Source organism: Oryzias melastigma, linkage group LG7, assembly GCF_002922805.2.
Source record: "Oryzias melastigma strain HK-1 linkage group LG7, ASM292280v2, whole genome shotgun sequence".
Lineage (NCBI taxonomy): Eukaryota > Metazoa > Chordata > Actinopteri > Beloniformes > Adrianichthyidae > Oryzias > Oryzias melastigma.
The window spans coordinates 18640200-18655497 of record NC_050518.1 but is presented as its reverse complement, the minus strand read 5'-3'; the positions used below and the strand labels follow the sequence as shown (position 1 = coordinate 18655497).

The window sequence follows — 15298 nt, the reverse complement described above, 5'->3', positions numbered from 1 at the left end:
AAAAGGAACTGGAATCAGTTCTCAACCGTACTTTATTTGTAATGCAATGCATTGAACTAAGTTTTCCACTGATGGCATTGAGAGTCAATTCTATGAAACTTCTATGAGATACAACCAGGCCTATAGGCATAGGCCTGGTTGTATCTGTATACAGTACTTTTTTAAGAATTTGTATTTAAGCAGCTTTCATTTGCTACACTCATTGACTGTATAAGAGAACTGGACTGAGTGACCTTTCCACACTTAATCCCATAGATCTCTATTGAAAACAACAACTAATACTCAGTCAATATATTTGTTAGAATAACCATTCTACGGTAAATATGTGAGTAGTTTTTGGTATTCAAGTTACAAACTGACGCCTCAAAAAAGTATGTGGTCTCATCTTGACTCTTCAAAACATTTACAGGTTCCCCCGAGCCCGCGTTCAAGTGGAAGGGGTGGGGCCTTTCAACAAGCTCATTCCTGAGTGGATAGATTGGTCGTCATAGAAACGTTTACTCAGACTGACTCCAACCAATAACTGCCTACTACAACACGGCAGCTCCAAGATGGCGGTGCCCGTATTGTGAAAAAAAAAAAAAAATAGTGACCAAATTGACGTAATTTCTCTGAAGCAGAATGTAAGCCTTTTTCTGTGTATGACATCATACTCGATTCAGTTCCCATATACAGTCAATGGTTTTAGTAGCTGTTTTTGCAGAATAGTCTTGCTAACGATAGCTAGCAACAGCTAGAGCTGGTTTAAGTTACATTTTCTTTGACCTGCAATCATAAAAACCATTAATGGAGATTCTTCGGTTTTCTGAGAAATGGTAAAATGTTAAATTAGGACCATAAAGCACTTGTTTTATAGCAAACATTAAAGTGAATTGATAGGGGCTAATTTTGGCTGTAAAATGCTATTATTTGTCCTCCATGACCTTCAAGAAGACACTTTTTTTTCCCTTCACGTATGCCACGGTTCATGTCTTTCTGTTCAATAGTTTGATGAACTTAACATGGGACTGTTTTGGGGTGAGTATGATAAATGAGTATAATGTAATGCCTTCAGATAAGTTAATGTGACTGTGGTTCAATTCAGAAATCAAGCTATTTATTTTATGCATTGAAACAAAATAATAAAAATAAAAAAAACAGATAACCACAGACAGAAAAAGTAGTTCTCTTACTGTGTACCACTTGGCTTTGATCACTAGAGATAATCCTGATGGGGTTCTGCTGAGCTCGACTTAACCTTTTGATTCATGTGTTGCTGTGATGGCTTTGATATCAACTTTAAAACGTGCACTCAAGTCTGTGATCGACATCTATTTCAACTCCTGCCCAATTCTCCCTTCCTCCTTGATGTTGTCCTTGACACCGACCAGCCCCGGTTCCTGTCAGGAACACGCATGTGTTTAACTTAAACATCCAAAGATTGTTCTAGTTTAAATAATACAACTATGAAAAAGAATAAACCACATTCCTGTGACTTTATCCCTGGTCACATACACATGTACGAGTGCTGCAGATTTTAGGGTTGTCCGACCGTTTTTGGGCTCTGTGTACAATACATATGGCTATTGCACATGTGTCCAAAGCTTAACCATTTAAACTATGATCAATCAGGGACTTGGATTTAGTAGTAACAAATAGGTAGTGTCCTTTTCAAAACATGGAAGTGGAAGATGGAGAAACCAGCAAGTTCCGCTGACAGGGGGCTGGTGTAGAGAGCGGGCTCTGCCACCCAGGGTCCAGCATAGCAATCTCCGCCGCCAAAGGAACCGGCCTGGCAAGTGAAATCACTCCAGCAACAACAACCCTTGGGGGACAAAGCTTACTTGCTACACCAGGCCTCAGTTGGCGGATCTTATTTGCTACATCGGGCAGTGGAGCTCGCTCGCTAGCAGAAAGAGAACCGCTGCGGGAGCCAGCGCAGCAGGTGCAATGGCTCCAACCCCATAGGTCATGGGACAGGCTGGCCAGGTTGTATCCTGCCTTTCAACAGTAGCCGGGACAAGTGCCGGTAACCTCCAGGCCCCAGCAGGTTAAGAAAATTGGAAGAAAAATCAGGATGAGGCGCTCACATCAGTCAGCCATGTTGGATTCTTTTCTACCAGCTAATCGATTCCCTGAAAACATTAAGATCCCGAAGGTGAGTCCCTGATTGGTTGACACGATGCACCAAAGTTCTAATTTTTGAACTCTTGACATTTCGCATCTCACGCCCAAATTGCGCCGCACGGTCAAAACATGGTTTTGTCGGACTTTCCCCGACACTAAAACCACACCCCAGGACTTCAGATCACATCTGTACTTAGCATTAAAACTTGATGCCACAGATGTGTGAATCACAGTGAGTGTGAACGCAGCTCAACAGACAGGCTAGATGCAAGAAATGGACCCTTATTACTTGAACAGCACAAACAAGCTCCTCGCGCAGTGTGCAGGATTTGGAGAGGGTTGAAAGAAGATAAATCTGCATCTCACCTACTTCATTCTTACGCAACTTGCAAACTTTTTGCTCACAGCACATTTCACTGTGTGCCCTGTGCAGGTTTGCCCATTTTTTTGCAAGTATACAGCCACATCTACCCGTAAGGGCAGTTGTGACTAACGCTTACTTTCCTTTTTTAGCTTGTAGTTTCCAAACTAAGATTAAAGATATTGTTGGAATATCAGAGAATGAAAATTGTCTAAAATGTTGCGACGTCCTGGAGAGCTGGTGGAGATTTTTGCCCCCCTATAACAAACACTGCTTCTGAGGGTGCGACCTAGAGACCCTGAACCGGCTCCTGGGAATCTCTTGTGACACAAATTTACTGAACTGCAAGGAAAACAAGAGCAGAAGCCCTTCATATGGCGTCGTCAGGAACATACAAAACACACACACAGGCCTTTGATCCCAGATCACACAGTCCAGTGTAATCACTTCATGCTGTGTACACATCGGCCTGGACTGCGAGAGCTGTTGCATTGAATGCGGCTCACAAGTGTAATGTTATTGTTTCTTTGGGTCGATCAAACCACATGTGCAATCTTCTTACCCCCGAGTCCGCTCGTCTACCCCCCCTTACCCTCTTAGCTCCTCTTCCTCAATCAATCCCACACATAAGTCTGCCACAGGCTGCGATATCCGCCTGCACCATCCCTCATGCTTCGCCATGCTCCAGCAAAGCCCGGGAAACAGCCGAGTATACATACTGGAGCCGGTCTGTAGGGAGAGCGCGGGGGAAGGTGGTGGGGGGGATGCACAATTCAATGGAGGAGTGGTAAATGGAAGGATGAGGGGGGGGGCAACTTCAGGAAGGGAGCCAATCCAATTACAAGCTGCGCTGCAGTCCTGGTTTCTTCGGTGACACTAAATTCACATTTCAGTAGTTTCTTCCTTCCTACCCTCCCACACGTCTTCCCACTCCTTCCCTCTTCTCGCAATTTCGTCTTCTCATCTTTGGCTCACACCCGCCCCCTCCCCCTTCAACAGGGATACTTGCCCACCCCTCCGTTTCCCCCATCCATCCGTCTATCATCTTTGCAGTGACAGGATAGTGCAGTGTCACTCCAAACGTTTCAAAGCTGCGTCGCTCCTGGATCGACAGGAAGCCCGACGCATCCCAGCCAGAGTGGATCCTCTTTCTGCAGAGGAGCTGCAAACGTCGCTGGGTCACCTGATACGTCTGGCCTGCCTCTGACACCGAGACCGTGAATGGAATATGGTGTACTCTACCTCCATGACGCAGCGAGCAAATATTTAATAGGAAATTTGCCTTTTTCTTCCTGCACTGTAATTCTGGTCCTTCTCCTTTTTTATGCACGTTAGGTCAACAGTCAGAGCTTGTTGGATTGTGTGCAAATCGTGAATCCCCCTTCACCAGCAACATACCAGTATGCAAATGACTTAATTGTTGTCTTTTTTTTTAGGCGAATGGTTTCAACCACATTGGATTCATTCAAACACAATGCTGCTGCTACATTATAAACAACATAGGCAGCATTTTTTTTTTAAAGTCCAAAAATTCTCATCCTCAAGTCGTCACATATTGCTGTTTGGTTAAGGCACCCTTCGTGTTGCTTTTTAACGTTTTGGGTGTCATCAACTCGTAATTTTTTGACGTGCTGGCTGTTCGTGAAGCCAATCAAGGTTCTGCAGCCTTCAGGATGTGGTAACGGATGGGGACCGGTCCTCAGCGTCCAGCCCTGGTTCCCTAACCCGCTCCTGGTTAGCGTCCGCTACTGCGTCTGGTTCGCGCCCGGTACCGCATCTAGTACCGGTTTGAGAGCAGCAACCCGTCTGGTACCGCATCTGGTACTGTGTCCGGTACTGGGTTAGGGTCTGCAGCCCTCAGTATGGGCTAAGGGATGCGGAACCAGGCATGGACTGCTTCCTCAGGACGCATCCAGCACCAGTATCCTAACCCTAACCAGCTATTGGTACCGAGTGTGGGTTAGGGTGCTCAGCCCTTGGGATGTGCTAACGGACGTGATACCAGACGTGGGATGGTCCTCAGGATGCATCCAGTACTGGTACCCTAACCCTAACACAGTACCGGTTTGTGTCCGGTTCCCGCTCGGTATCACATCTGGTACTAGTTCGGGTCCGTGGCCAGGTTAGGGTCAGCAGCCCTTGGGATGTGGTAACAGATACGGACTGGTCCTCGGAATGCATCTAGGACCGGTACCCTAACCTGGTACCGGTTCGCATCCGGTACTGCATCCGGTTTTGCAGAGTACTGCATCTGGTACCGTGTATGGTATCGTGTCCAGTGCCGGGTTAGGATTAGGGTATCGGTGCGCTCCACGTCCCAGTTCCGATTGGCGGCCCGGAGGTTGAGGATGTAATTTAATGGGAACAGCCAGCACGTCAAAAATGACGAGTTGGGAACACCCAAAATGTCAAAAAGTGACGCAGAGGGGTCCTTAACCAAACGTCAATATGTGACCACCTGGGAGTATTGTAAAGTCGTTGTGTTGTAAAGTCGTGTGCTTTAAATTCATGATTTTTTTCACCCAAACCTTTAAAAATGCATGTAATCAGAGTACTGTAGCCAATGTCTACCAGCTACCTGGTAGTGCTTGGATGGTAGTTGATAATGAATTAAAGAAGTGTCACACGAATGTTCTGCAGGTGCTGATTCTTTTCTTGCTGTGGAACTCGCTGCTTTTGTCTCCTCTGACATCCTGGTTAGTTTCCCCCTCTTGTTTGGTGTTACTGTGGTTACCGTCACGGCCCTGTGAGAAGGCAGTCTAGGTAAACACACACACACACAACAGCAGCAGCTATTCTGCATGGATTCTGTAGGAGTGGGCAGATGACGGAGGGAGGTGGCGAGGGTGGGAGTGGCAGCCGCAGACTGAAACATGGCGAACAGAAGAAGTGTGGAGATAAAACGGTGTGCAAAGAAAGAAAAAAAAATAAAAAGAACAGCAAAACCTCCCTTTGTGTCTCATTTCCTTGAGCCTCACAGGAGAGAAGAGTTTTTTCCAACAGGAAATTGCATCATGGACGTTACCCTCCATCACCAGCAGCCCGACGGGTGAAACATAAATAATAAATGACCTGAGACCAAAACAATGTGGGTAAACACCAGACTGCCAGACAAAGGACATGACATAATGGTATATATGTGTTATTTCTTGATGCAGGATCTAAAAAAAAAAAAAAACACCCTATTGGCTTTAAGCATATAGAACTGCGCTGCTTTGATTGGTGTCAACCACCGACTGCGCTCCAAAATGACTCCGGAAAGGCGCAGAACTGACGGAAAACCAGAACTCTCATCTCCGAAGTCAAGAACAAGGCGCTCATTGTCCTCACTGTGTTATCCTATGGGTGCTATCTCATCTAATACCCCTTTTCCTGTAGCTGGAGTGTGAAATCTATCATTATGAGCTGGCCGGGAGCCTCTAGCCCTCTGCGGCTGCTGCAGCCTCTCACCATAGGGACTGGTCTCTCTATGCCTTCTGCAGGAACCAGTAGAACGGTACCACCATTCAAATGTACAGGAACTCACTCAACTGATAGCTTGTTAAGCCCATGTTGGTAAGCCAGGTATTGCTGGAAACACCTACACCCCAAGGCGTTTCATGGATCTCAAAGAAAGTAGGGTCTTGTATCACTTTGGACAATGTAAAGACCGTTTTCTGTCTATGAAACTAAACAGTATTAGTTTCCATGTTATTTATCACTTTGTAGAACGCCAGACGATACATATCTAGAAGTTGAGTCATGGAATCTGGACTTATAGTCCTCTTATCTACTCATCTGAGTAGCTTCATCATGATGATGAAACGGTTCATTAGACGTCTGTATACCACAATTCAACTTTAAGGCAATGTCATCTGAATGATTGAGAACCTATACTGACCCATCAGATGGTACAGAGTTACACCAAAGACTTTGCCATTGATGCTAGCAGACAAAGCTTTCAAACTTTCATTTTGTCAAATTCTTATCAACAAATGTTTAGTTATACAACAGTACGAACAGTAGAACTTTTTGTATTAAAAACTCAGTGAACTCTTTGTTGGTCACTCATACATCCATGTATACTTCTATCGTACAACCTTGTTTCTAGTGTACGTTCATTCTGGGCTCAGAAAGGCGGGTCCAAAGGACTACTTTCAATAAAAAGTCTATACCAGGGGTGTCCAAATCCAGGGATTGAGGGCTGGTGTCCTACATGTTTTCCAACCAACCTGCCATTGGAGTTCCTTAGTGGCTAAACACACCTGATCCAAGTAATCAGTGATGGTGCATGCTTTATAAGTTAAACTAGTTGAACTTTGACCTATGAGAATTTGGATTTTCTAGTGACCTATGGGTAGTATCCTATTCAAAGCACAGAAGTGCCAACCGTTTGAAATAGATTATGAAGGAGAATTAACTATTGTGCTTTGTGCCTGGCTAGAAGTCTGTGACAACAAGTTTTCGTATTTTGGAATACAACTGTTAAAGAAAAAGACTGGAGCAAGATTCATGAGATTTGCACTTCTTGTAACTGTAGGTGTCGGACAAGTGCTAGTAGCGGATAGTTCAGTGTGAACACCATATGCTATAAGGAAGTTCTAGAATGCCCACTTAGCGTGTTCTTAAACATACATCGTGATGTGTACCTAGTTTCAGACATCAATGCTCTGAACCATAATATGACCCTCAGGTCTGGCAGCTTTGGATATAAACTAAACAATTTGACCATGTAATAAAATATCCCACAAGCTGGAATAGCTGATGCTGCAAGGTTTACCAGAACTTATGGTTGCATCAGTGATTGTTGTGAACCCACTCAAGCTATAGTCCCAAATTCCTTTCTCATGAAACCACTAATGACTTTATCCATCGAACCACTGGTGTTTATCACTGTCTGTTCTCTTTAAGTGATGAAATCGTCAAAGACTCCACAATCAGAAAGACAAAAAGTTATGCTTCTGGGTGTTCCAGCAACCTAAGAAATTACCATGCCCATGTTTTTGGCCCTAAAGTATACAGGAGGAAGTAGACAAAGTCCCTCAGAATAAGGACAATAGGAAAGTCCACCTGAGATGATACAAAGACTTTGGGCTTACCTTCTTCAGACGTCCACTCTTTGTGCCCACAAAAGCGACGCAGTAGCCGTTGTAGACGTAGGAAACCACCGACGTCATGCGGTCCCGAGTCTCAGTGAAGAGCGTGTGGCCAGTGACCAGCTGAGAACCGCCGAGCGGCTGGTTGATGTCCAGACCACAGAAGGAGTCATCGATGGGAACCGGCTGCAAGAAATGTAAACAGAAGAAAGGATAAAACAAAACAGAACTCACAAGGAAAAAATAGCATCAGAAAAAGAGTTTGGGAAATATGTCAGTAATACAATGACTTGCAGAAAACCTGATCTAGACGCAGCAAACATGTTACTGACAAGATGACAGATGCAAAGAAAGAGAGTGATGGGTATGCTGTGGTGACACTTTCAGACAAAAGAGGTGAGACTATAGAGCATTATGGTTGTTCCACTTTTAATTCACCTCCACCTAAAACTCTGTTTTCACAGAATACTATATAGTTTATTTAGAAAGTTTAAAAGATTGTGTGAAGTAATAAAATGTGATTTAATTACACTTTGATAAACTTTTGATGTAAAATCACTAATGCCTTCTACATTTAAAAGTTATCACCCAGATGGTTTATGTTTTAATCACTAAAGTGATAGAAACAGGGTCTGATTCAGTAGTTTTTCAACAACAATAACTGTAAGCAGATAATATAATATAATCATACATCAAGGTAAGTAATACCTAATGAAAATATAATTTGTGTTAAAATAAAGTGAAATCTAGGAATAAATGTAATAAAGATAAAAAAGTCATATGAACAATATATATATATATATATATATATATATATATATATATATATATATATATTGTGTTTTTCAAAATAAAATGAAATGACAAAACCCCAAAACTATATTAAAAAAAAATCTTGTTTTTAAAAAGATGGTTTTACAGTCAAAACAAACAAGTTTTCCAGGTTTATTACTCAAAACCCATGTATTTAAATTTATTAATTTACATTTTTTAAACAAAATTAATGAAAATGCATCAAAAATGTACCTCTGAGTTGTGGGCGGGACTGTTCCTACAGTAAGCCCGCCTCCATTTCCTTTCATCTCTCTATTATCAGCCCAAGCTAACAATACTGGCACAACAAAAATGGTGAATAATAATCGAGCTATCCAGTGCACAGTTTTAAACCAGATGCCAACTCAGATGACGAAAACAAAGATGTTCATGCATCTTTTTGACTACAAGCCATTTCCAACCATTTTTTTTAAATCTGCTCCTGATTTGCAAAAATTTGAATAAAAATTAGAATCAAAATCCTCCCTTTATATGTCCTCCATAATCAAAAAAATATCACAAGTGCATAGTAAAAACACATTTTTTTTATCTGAGTGGGTCTTCAATTTGTGGATACTTCCTTGTGAGCGACAACTGTGGCTAGGATAGGCTCCAGCAACCATATGACCCCAAAAGGGATAAAGTGGGTTTAGAAAATAAATGGATGGATGGATGGAGGAAAATTTGGCAATGTGGGTGCACTTATAATTACATAGCAGTAATGCCCTTTATCTCATGAACACCAAGAACAGAATTCATTGAATTAGCTCAAATTACATGCGAAGAAGAGGAAAAACAATCGTTTTTCTATTCCTGAATTAGTTCCCTTCCTACTACACATGCTATTATCACATCCACTGTGCACAACCTCTGAATATTCAAGCCGCTCTTTCTAACGCCGACTCATTTCTTCTGGTGTCAGTTCATCTGCAGCATCTGTGGAGCATCCCTGTGTCCTTGTTTATGTCCCCGTCACAGAGGTACTGTACACACAGATGAGTGACACTTCCCACTCTGGGATTCAGATCAGCCTCTCAGCACACGCCGCGCTTGTAAAGCATTTTCCGCACACATTTCCTACAGCAATAACGCTGACTGTGAATAATCGCCTCCGCCACTATAGTCCCGCCCCTCACTTTATGGCACTTCTTTTTATGTCCTCTGCTTAAAATAGCCCAGAGAGCAAAAGGAAGTATTCTGCTGCAGAATTTTAATCAGGGAGATGAAGGGGAAAAAATGCAAGCTTATTATTGTACATTTTTTCCTAAGCAATAATGCAAAGTTTTTTTTAATGTTTTTTTTTTTCCTCTTACTCAACATGCTTTTTTATGTGTGGCTGCACAGAATGTATCAGATGGGAGAGCTCGCAGCTATCCCGAGGAACAGCCGTCACTTCCAGACTCTTGCCGTTCAAACAGCGAGTCTCTGAAAAATCTTGCAGCTATTCTACATATGGTCCGCCGGGCTCCAGACCATTTGGTTCTGATTAGATTGAGATTGTTCAAATGATGTACGCTTTAGCAAACTTGGCACACATCCTTAAATCCCCCTGGACTCTGTGTGGTTGAGTTTTCGTCTTCACCCCACTCGCAGATTTCCTTTTTGCCTTTTTTTTTGGCTTTTAGAAAAGAAAGGAAACAGATTTTATAAAAAGTAAAGAAAAGTTTTGGGATTCAACCTGGCAGGATTTCATTAGTTCTGTTTCAACCGAATAAAAAAATGCACTTTTACTAAATTTTGATCTATTTTCTTCAATTCACAGAAGTACCGACCATTTCAACACTGATCATGAAGGAGAATTTAATATTTCTATGACACCAAGTCTTTCATATATTGAAAAAAAAAGCCGTGAAAGACAGTCTGGAGCGAGATTCACGAAGTTTACACCGCTTTGACATTTCGCACCAACTGTAAGTGGTGGACATGTGCTAGTATTGGTTAGTAACACATTGTATCACATGCCCAGTGTGAACGTAGCATAAACGCATATTAATGTTATCAATGGCTTGCCTTTTCTTCCATCACTAGTTAGCTACCATATTTTCTGCACTACAAGGTGCACATAGAAGTCTTAGTTTTTTTTTCAAGAAACGACAAAAGGCCTTATGATTCAGAATGCCTAAAAATTGACTAGTTGTTCTTACAAGTACTGAAGTAATTTTGAGAAGAAAGCAACTGTCTTTATTTTTCACAAGTTGAAAACAAAGTTGGAAGCTACAGTTTTTGTAGCTACCACCGCTACCATGGCCAACGTCTGGCAGTATTTGACATTTTTATTATGTGTTAGTGTAGTCACAGTGATGCTTGTTTTACTGATTTCAGTGTTTTTTTATGTTTCAAACAAGGTTAGGAGTGACTGGTATTGTGAATATGCTACTATGGCTAACATGTAGCGATGTTTGACATTTTTATACTAGCAAAGTTGGGTGTTAGCGAAGTCACAGTAACGTTTCTTTATGTATATCAGTTTGTTTTTTTACGTGTTGCAAACAATGTTAGGAGTAACAAGTATCATGTATATGCTAGGGAGGCTAACCCTGCTAACATGGCTAGCATGTAGCAATGTTTGACATTTTTTTATGTTACTGGCAAAGTTGGTAGTTAGCCAAGTCACAGTAACGCTTGTTTTATCAGTTTTATTTTTTACGTGTTTCAAACAACAGGTAACAGGTACCATGAAAATGCTACGGAGGCTAACGCTGCTAACATGGCTAACATGTAGCAGTTCACAAACTGGTTCTAGAGTTCCTATAAATGCCATTAATAAAGTGTGACTGACTGATGGACTTTATCTCTCTTTTGTCTCGCTTAATGCGTCCTATAGTTTGATTTGCTTTAAAAACAAAACCATCAACTGATGATGCGCCTTTGAATCTGATGCACCCTAAAGTAATAGTTGACAGGACATTAGCAGATTTTTTTTTAAAGTGAGACGATGAAAGTCTGGGAGAATCTGGGTCTGTATCCCGCCTCACAGACAGGCGGGATACAAAAGAAACCCATCATGTCGCTCCTCCACACATGTGAGTCTCCAGATGGCAGGAGGCTGGACGGCTGGGAGATAAATCTTTGATTGGCTGCTGGGTCTGAATCCCTTGGCTCAGCCTCGGTCTCATTTCAGCCTGATCTCGAAGAACGCTCAGAGAAACATCTTCGAAAAACAGAGAGCTGGGCTTAAAACGAGTTTTTAGCGTGCCAGCCACTCGTCGGTCGCAAGACACTAAAATGCACTCCTGCAGACCTAGGAGGGGGGTGAGAGTTAGCAGTAAAAGCAATCAAATCCGATCTTTGTGGTGCATGGAAGTCTTTAAATCACATCACAGTGAGAGGATTTCCTGATTTGAAGACGTGGGCTCTCTTCAAAAACCACACACAGAGGCTCTGAGCACCAGAGACAGGAAGGGAAATGTGTGGATGAGAGCCGCTATGCTCCTTAGGGCTGATGATTTCACATCTGCCTGCCAACATCACCATGGCTCACACATCTGTCTACTAACTTGTAAGGATTTAAACTTTCCTTCACCAAATAAATTCTGATAATCCACTTTCCACCACATCGTTTACTCCAGGGGTGTCCAAACTTTTTGAAGACAACATGCCTTTTATACTTTTTTAACTCCCTTCTATTCTTTGTCTTCATTTTTCATCTTCCAGCTTCATGACTTTTTTGCACCCTTATCCCCCATCTTTGATAACCCACTATCTTCTTTTATTTGTTTTCTGTCCAGTTGAAAAGGGAAATGTATGCAAAGATAACAATATACAGTATATAAAGTTCAAATACACAAATAAACACCTTGTGTGTCAAAAGATTCATAAACGCTGCTGTAACAGTCAAATCTGTCCAACTCTTTTCTGTTTTCTGAGCTGCTGAAAAGGATAAGTTAAAGAAAAAAACACATCATTTACTGAAGCAATAGGCAGAGCTTTGGAGTAAACCATAAAAGGACAAACACTTGCAGCGCTGTTCCGCAGAAGGCAGTGGGTGGTAGAGCTTTACAGGTAACAGCTGGCAACCTTCAATGCACACAGCAATGACTGGAGGACTCTTCTGGGAAACTGGAACACTTTTTTTTTTTTTTTTAATTCGAGCTCCAACCGTTAATGAGGCTCCCAGCCGCTGTCATCGCGATGCACCGCCGGATCCTTCTTACGCCCCCCCACCCGCCCTCTCCTCTGCTTCCTTCAACATCTTCCCCCGGTGGAGCTAATAAAGCCCAACAGACAGCTCCGGATCATGTCTCTCTGCTCCTGACAATCACCCCCGACATGGTGCAAGTGCTGAATTGACTGATTTTAATAAGAGCGGTCTGGCGGGATTAGCAACAAAAGAAGCTAATCAGTGGCACTCATCACCCTGAGGAGCGGAGATGTCTTGAGGCCCCACTCCACCGCGTGTCCACTCACATAGAGCCTTTCCGATGTGCAGACGGCACACCAATGTGCAAGTCATACACTTAGCTAGTCATTAATTTTTAATAATCCTTAGCTACCATTCACAGTTGCATAATGAAAGCACAAAGGAGCCGCGGCCTCCAGGGAAAGAGAAGAATCAAGACACATAATTCTACTCTGACAACACGTGGCGGATACACTGACTTTTAACAGGATAATTGGGTATTTTAACAGAAATAGAAATGGTGTGGGGTCTAACGTTGGGAGATGAATGACTGTGGGGAGTACACACACGTCAAACCTCCCCAAAAATGTTGTATTTTTAATTACTAGTCCTTAATTCCAAACTAAATCCCATTCCAGCCTTTACATAACCCCTTCCTCTGCAGTAGACTCTAAATATTAGCGATGCTTGGATGGGTGAATATTAGTAAAAGATAATATAGGTTTTGAAAATTCAATATGGTACTGAGAGTAGCAGTTGTAATTGGTTCTAAACCAGGGGTCCCGAAACTACAGGAAAAAATACACACTCCCAGCGATTATATCAAAAAAGTAAGACATACAAGTGCACACACATGCATGCACTTTGCGATCTAGAGGAGGGTGTAATTTGGGAACTGCTCATGGAGAAAGCTTCCTCTTGATGGCTGTTAAAAAAATTCAAACAAACCTGCTTAATTTCTGAAGTGTCTACCGCTGACACACGAGTGCGAGCGCTTGTCCTTTGATATCAGCACTTTGACAGCGTTACATAAAAATGGAGTGCATGCAATAATAGACGGTTCAAAACATTTCCAGGTGATTGCTGTTTATGTCATTAGAGCATGCGGTCCAAGTGCTCAGTGCTGTGGTATGTTTGGGTTAACTGGGAAAGTTCGCACCATGTTTGACACCTAACCTGCAGATATTTTAAACTGCCTCTACACACCATATGGCGTTTCATCTTGAACTCATTATCACATCATGGTAAAGCTGTACTTCAGTCGTTTGTTGTGACAGAAATGCAAAGAAGCTTCATGTCCTAGAAAGTGAGAATGTATCGAGTATTAGGAGCATCTTACCGCTTTGGTGCAGTGCACATCCTTCCCAAGGAGCCAGTTGAGCTCCAGGTTTCCCTCCCCCTGGTAGCAGGACTGCAAGCGCTCCTTAATTCTTGCGTTGATTTCCCGGATGGTGAAGACGCAGAGCGCAGAGTCATCTGGCGGTCGGTGGAATTGCTTTTGGCCCTTGGAGAAGACGGTGAAGAGTACGTCATCCTGGGCGCTGATGCCTAGAGAGGCGGCGAGAATGCGACCCGGCTTGCCGAGGTAGGCGGCCTGCAGGAGCCGATACTCAACGCCGTTCTTCACGCAGCCGATGGGCAGCGAGACGTAGGAATGGAACTTGCGGTCGTCCTTGCAGAGGCGGACAATGCGAGAAGTGTAGAAGAGGTCGTTGCTGGATCCACTAGATGACATGCTGTTCTCCGGGATCTCCGGCTGGACAGTCAGGAAGTAAACAAAGTTGCCACTCGCAAAACCGTAAACATAGTAGATGTCAAAGTGGGAGACCAAGGCCAGCGTGTCTGACGGAATCTTGATGAGGGACGACACAAAGTCTGTGTGCATTTCATAGTCGAGCATGGCGGAGGATTCCGGATCCCGCGGTAACTTTCGACTGGAAATAGTAGGGAAGTAGTCCTGTTTGCCATCAACCGCCGTACCAATGAAGAGGGTGCCATCTTGGCCCTGTGAAGGCACAATGACCCCATACATGGTCCCTGTTTGGTTGACACTCGAGAGGTAGTGCTCTTTTTTGTGGGAGGGTTCCACAAGGATAAAGAGGTCATCCAGCCGCAGGAGTTTGCAAACTCCCTGATAGAGGCTGCCACAGGCCAACAGCCGATTCTGGGAATAGTCAATCAGGAGAAGTTTGTTAACGTTGCTGGTCGAAACAAGAGGCTCAGAGCACGGCTGGACAATCAGAGGAGGATAGCAGGCCTTGTTGTCATCCTCTGGGCCTGTGTCATGGGAAACAAGGAGGGTCAAGTTGCCGGACAACTTATACACCCGGTTGACTGCTCCAATGTACAGAGAACCGGTGGATTGGTGAACCGTGAGGTGGTTAAAAACCCAGTCCCGTCTTTCAGGGTGGAAACTGGTGAAGGTCTGCCCACTCGATTCAGTTGGGACTACCAAAAGCCAGAGGCCCAGCAGAGCGGCAGTTGCACCAAATGTACGATAGGGAGACGACGCTGTAGCCCGCTGCCCATCCATGTTTGACAGGCCTGCAAGGAAACTGCTGAGTAAGCAGGGAGAACGGATGTGAGGAAGAGTGGAGGTGAGTGCCTTTTTCTTCTCTAACTTGCAGGCCGAGGATTCACAGGAGTTTTCACATGTTTCTGCAAAAAAAAAAAAGAAATAATCAGAGTTAGATATCACATAATTTCACACACATAGGACTCACAAGGCCAAACGGAAAGAGTCGGTGTAACCGTTTGAATTTAGCAGAGCAAAGGGCATTGGAGAAAGTGGGAGTAGAGATTAAATAAAGACAATTTGTGGAA

At 43.3% G+C, this 15298-nt stretch overlaps 1 protein-coding gene across 3 annotated transcripts in view; it reads right to left on the bottom strand.

Moving 5' to 3' along the window:
- Positions 1-15298, bottom strand: part of plxna2 (plexin A2) — a 233918-nt gene that overhangs the window by 186027 nt on the left and 32593 nt on the right. For all 3 annotated transcript variants that reach the window (XM_024292841.2, XM_024292840.2, XM_036212847.1), the window contains exons 2-3: positions 13815-15133; positions 7546-7728 (exon numbers count right to left, since the gene is read on the bottom strand). In XM_024292841.2, coding sequence (XP_024148609.2) covers positions 7546-7728; positions 13815-15008 — 1377 coding nt within the window. In that variant the 5' untranslated portion in view covers positions 15009-15133. The remainder of the gene's footprint in view (positions 1-7545; positions 7729-13814; positions 15134-15298) is intronic.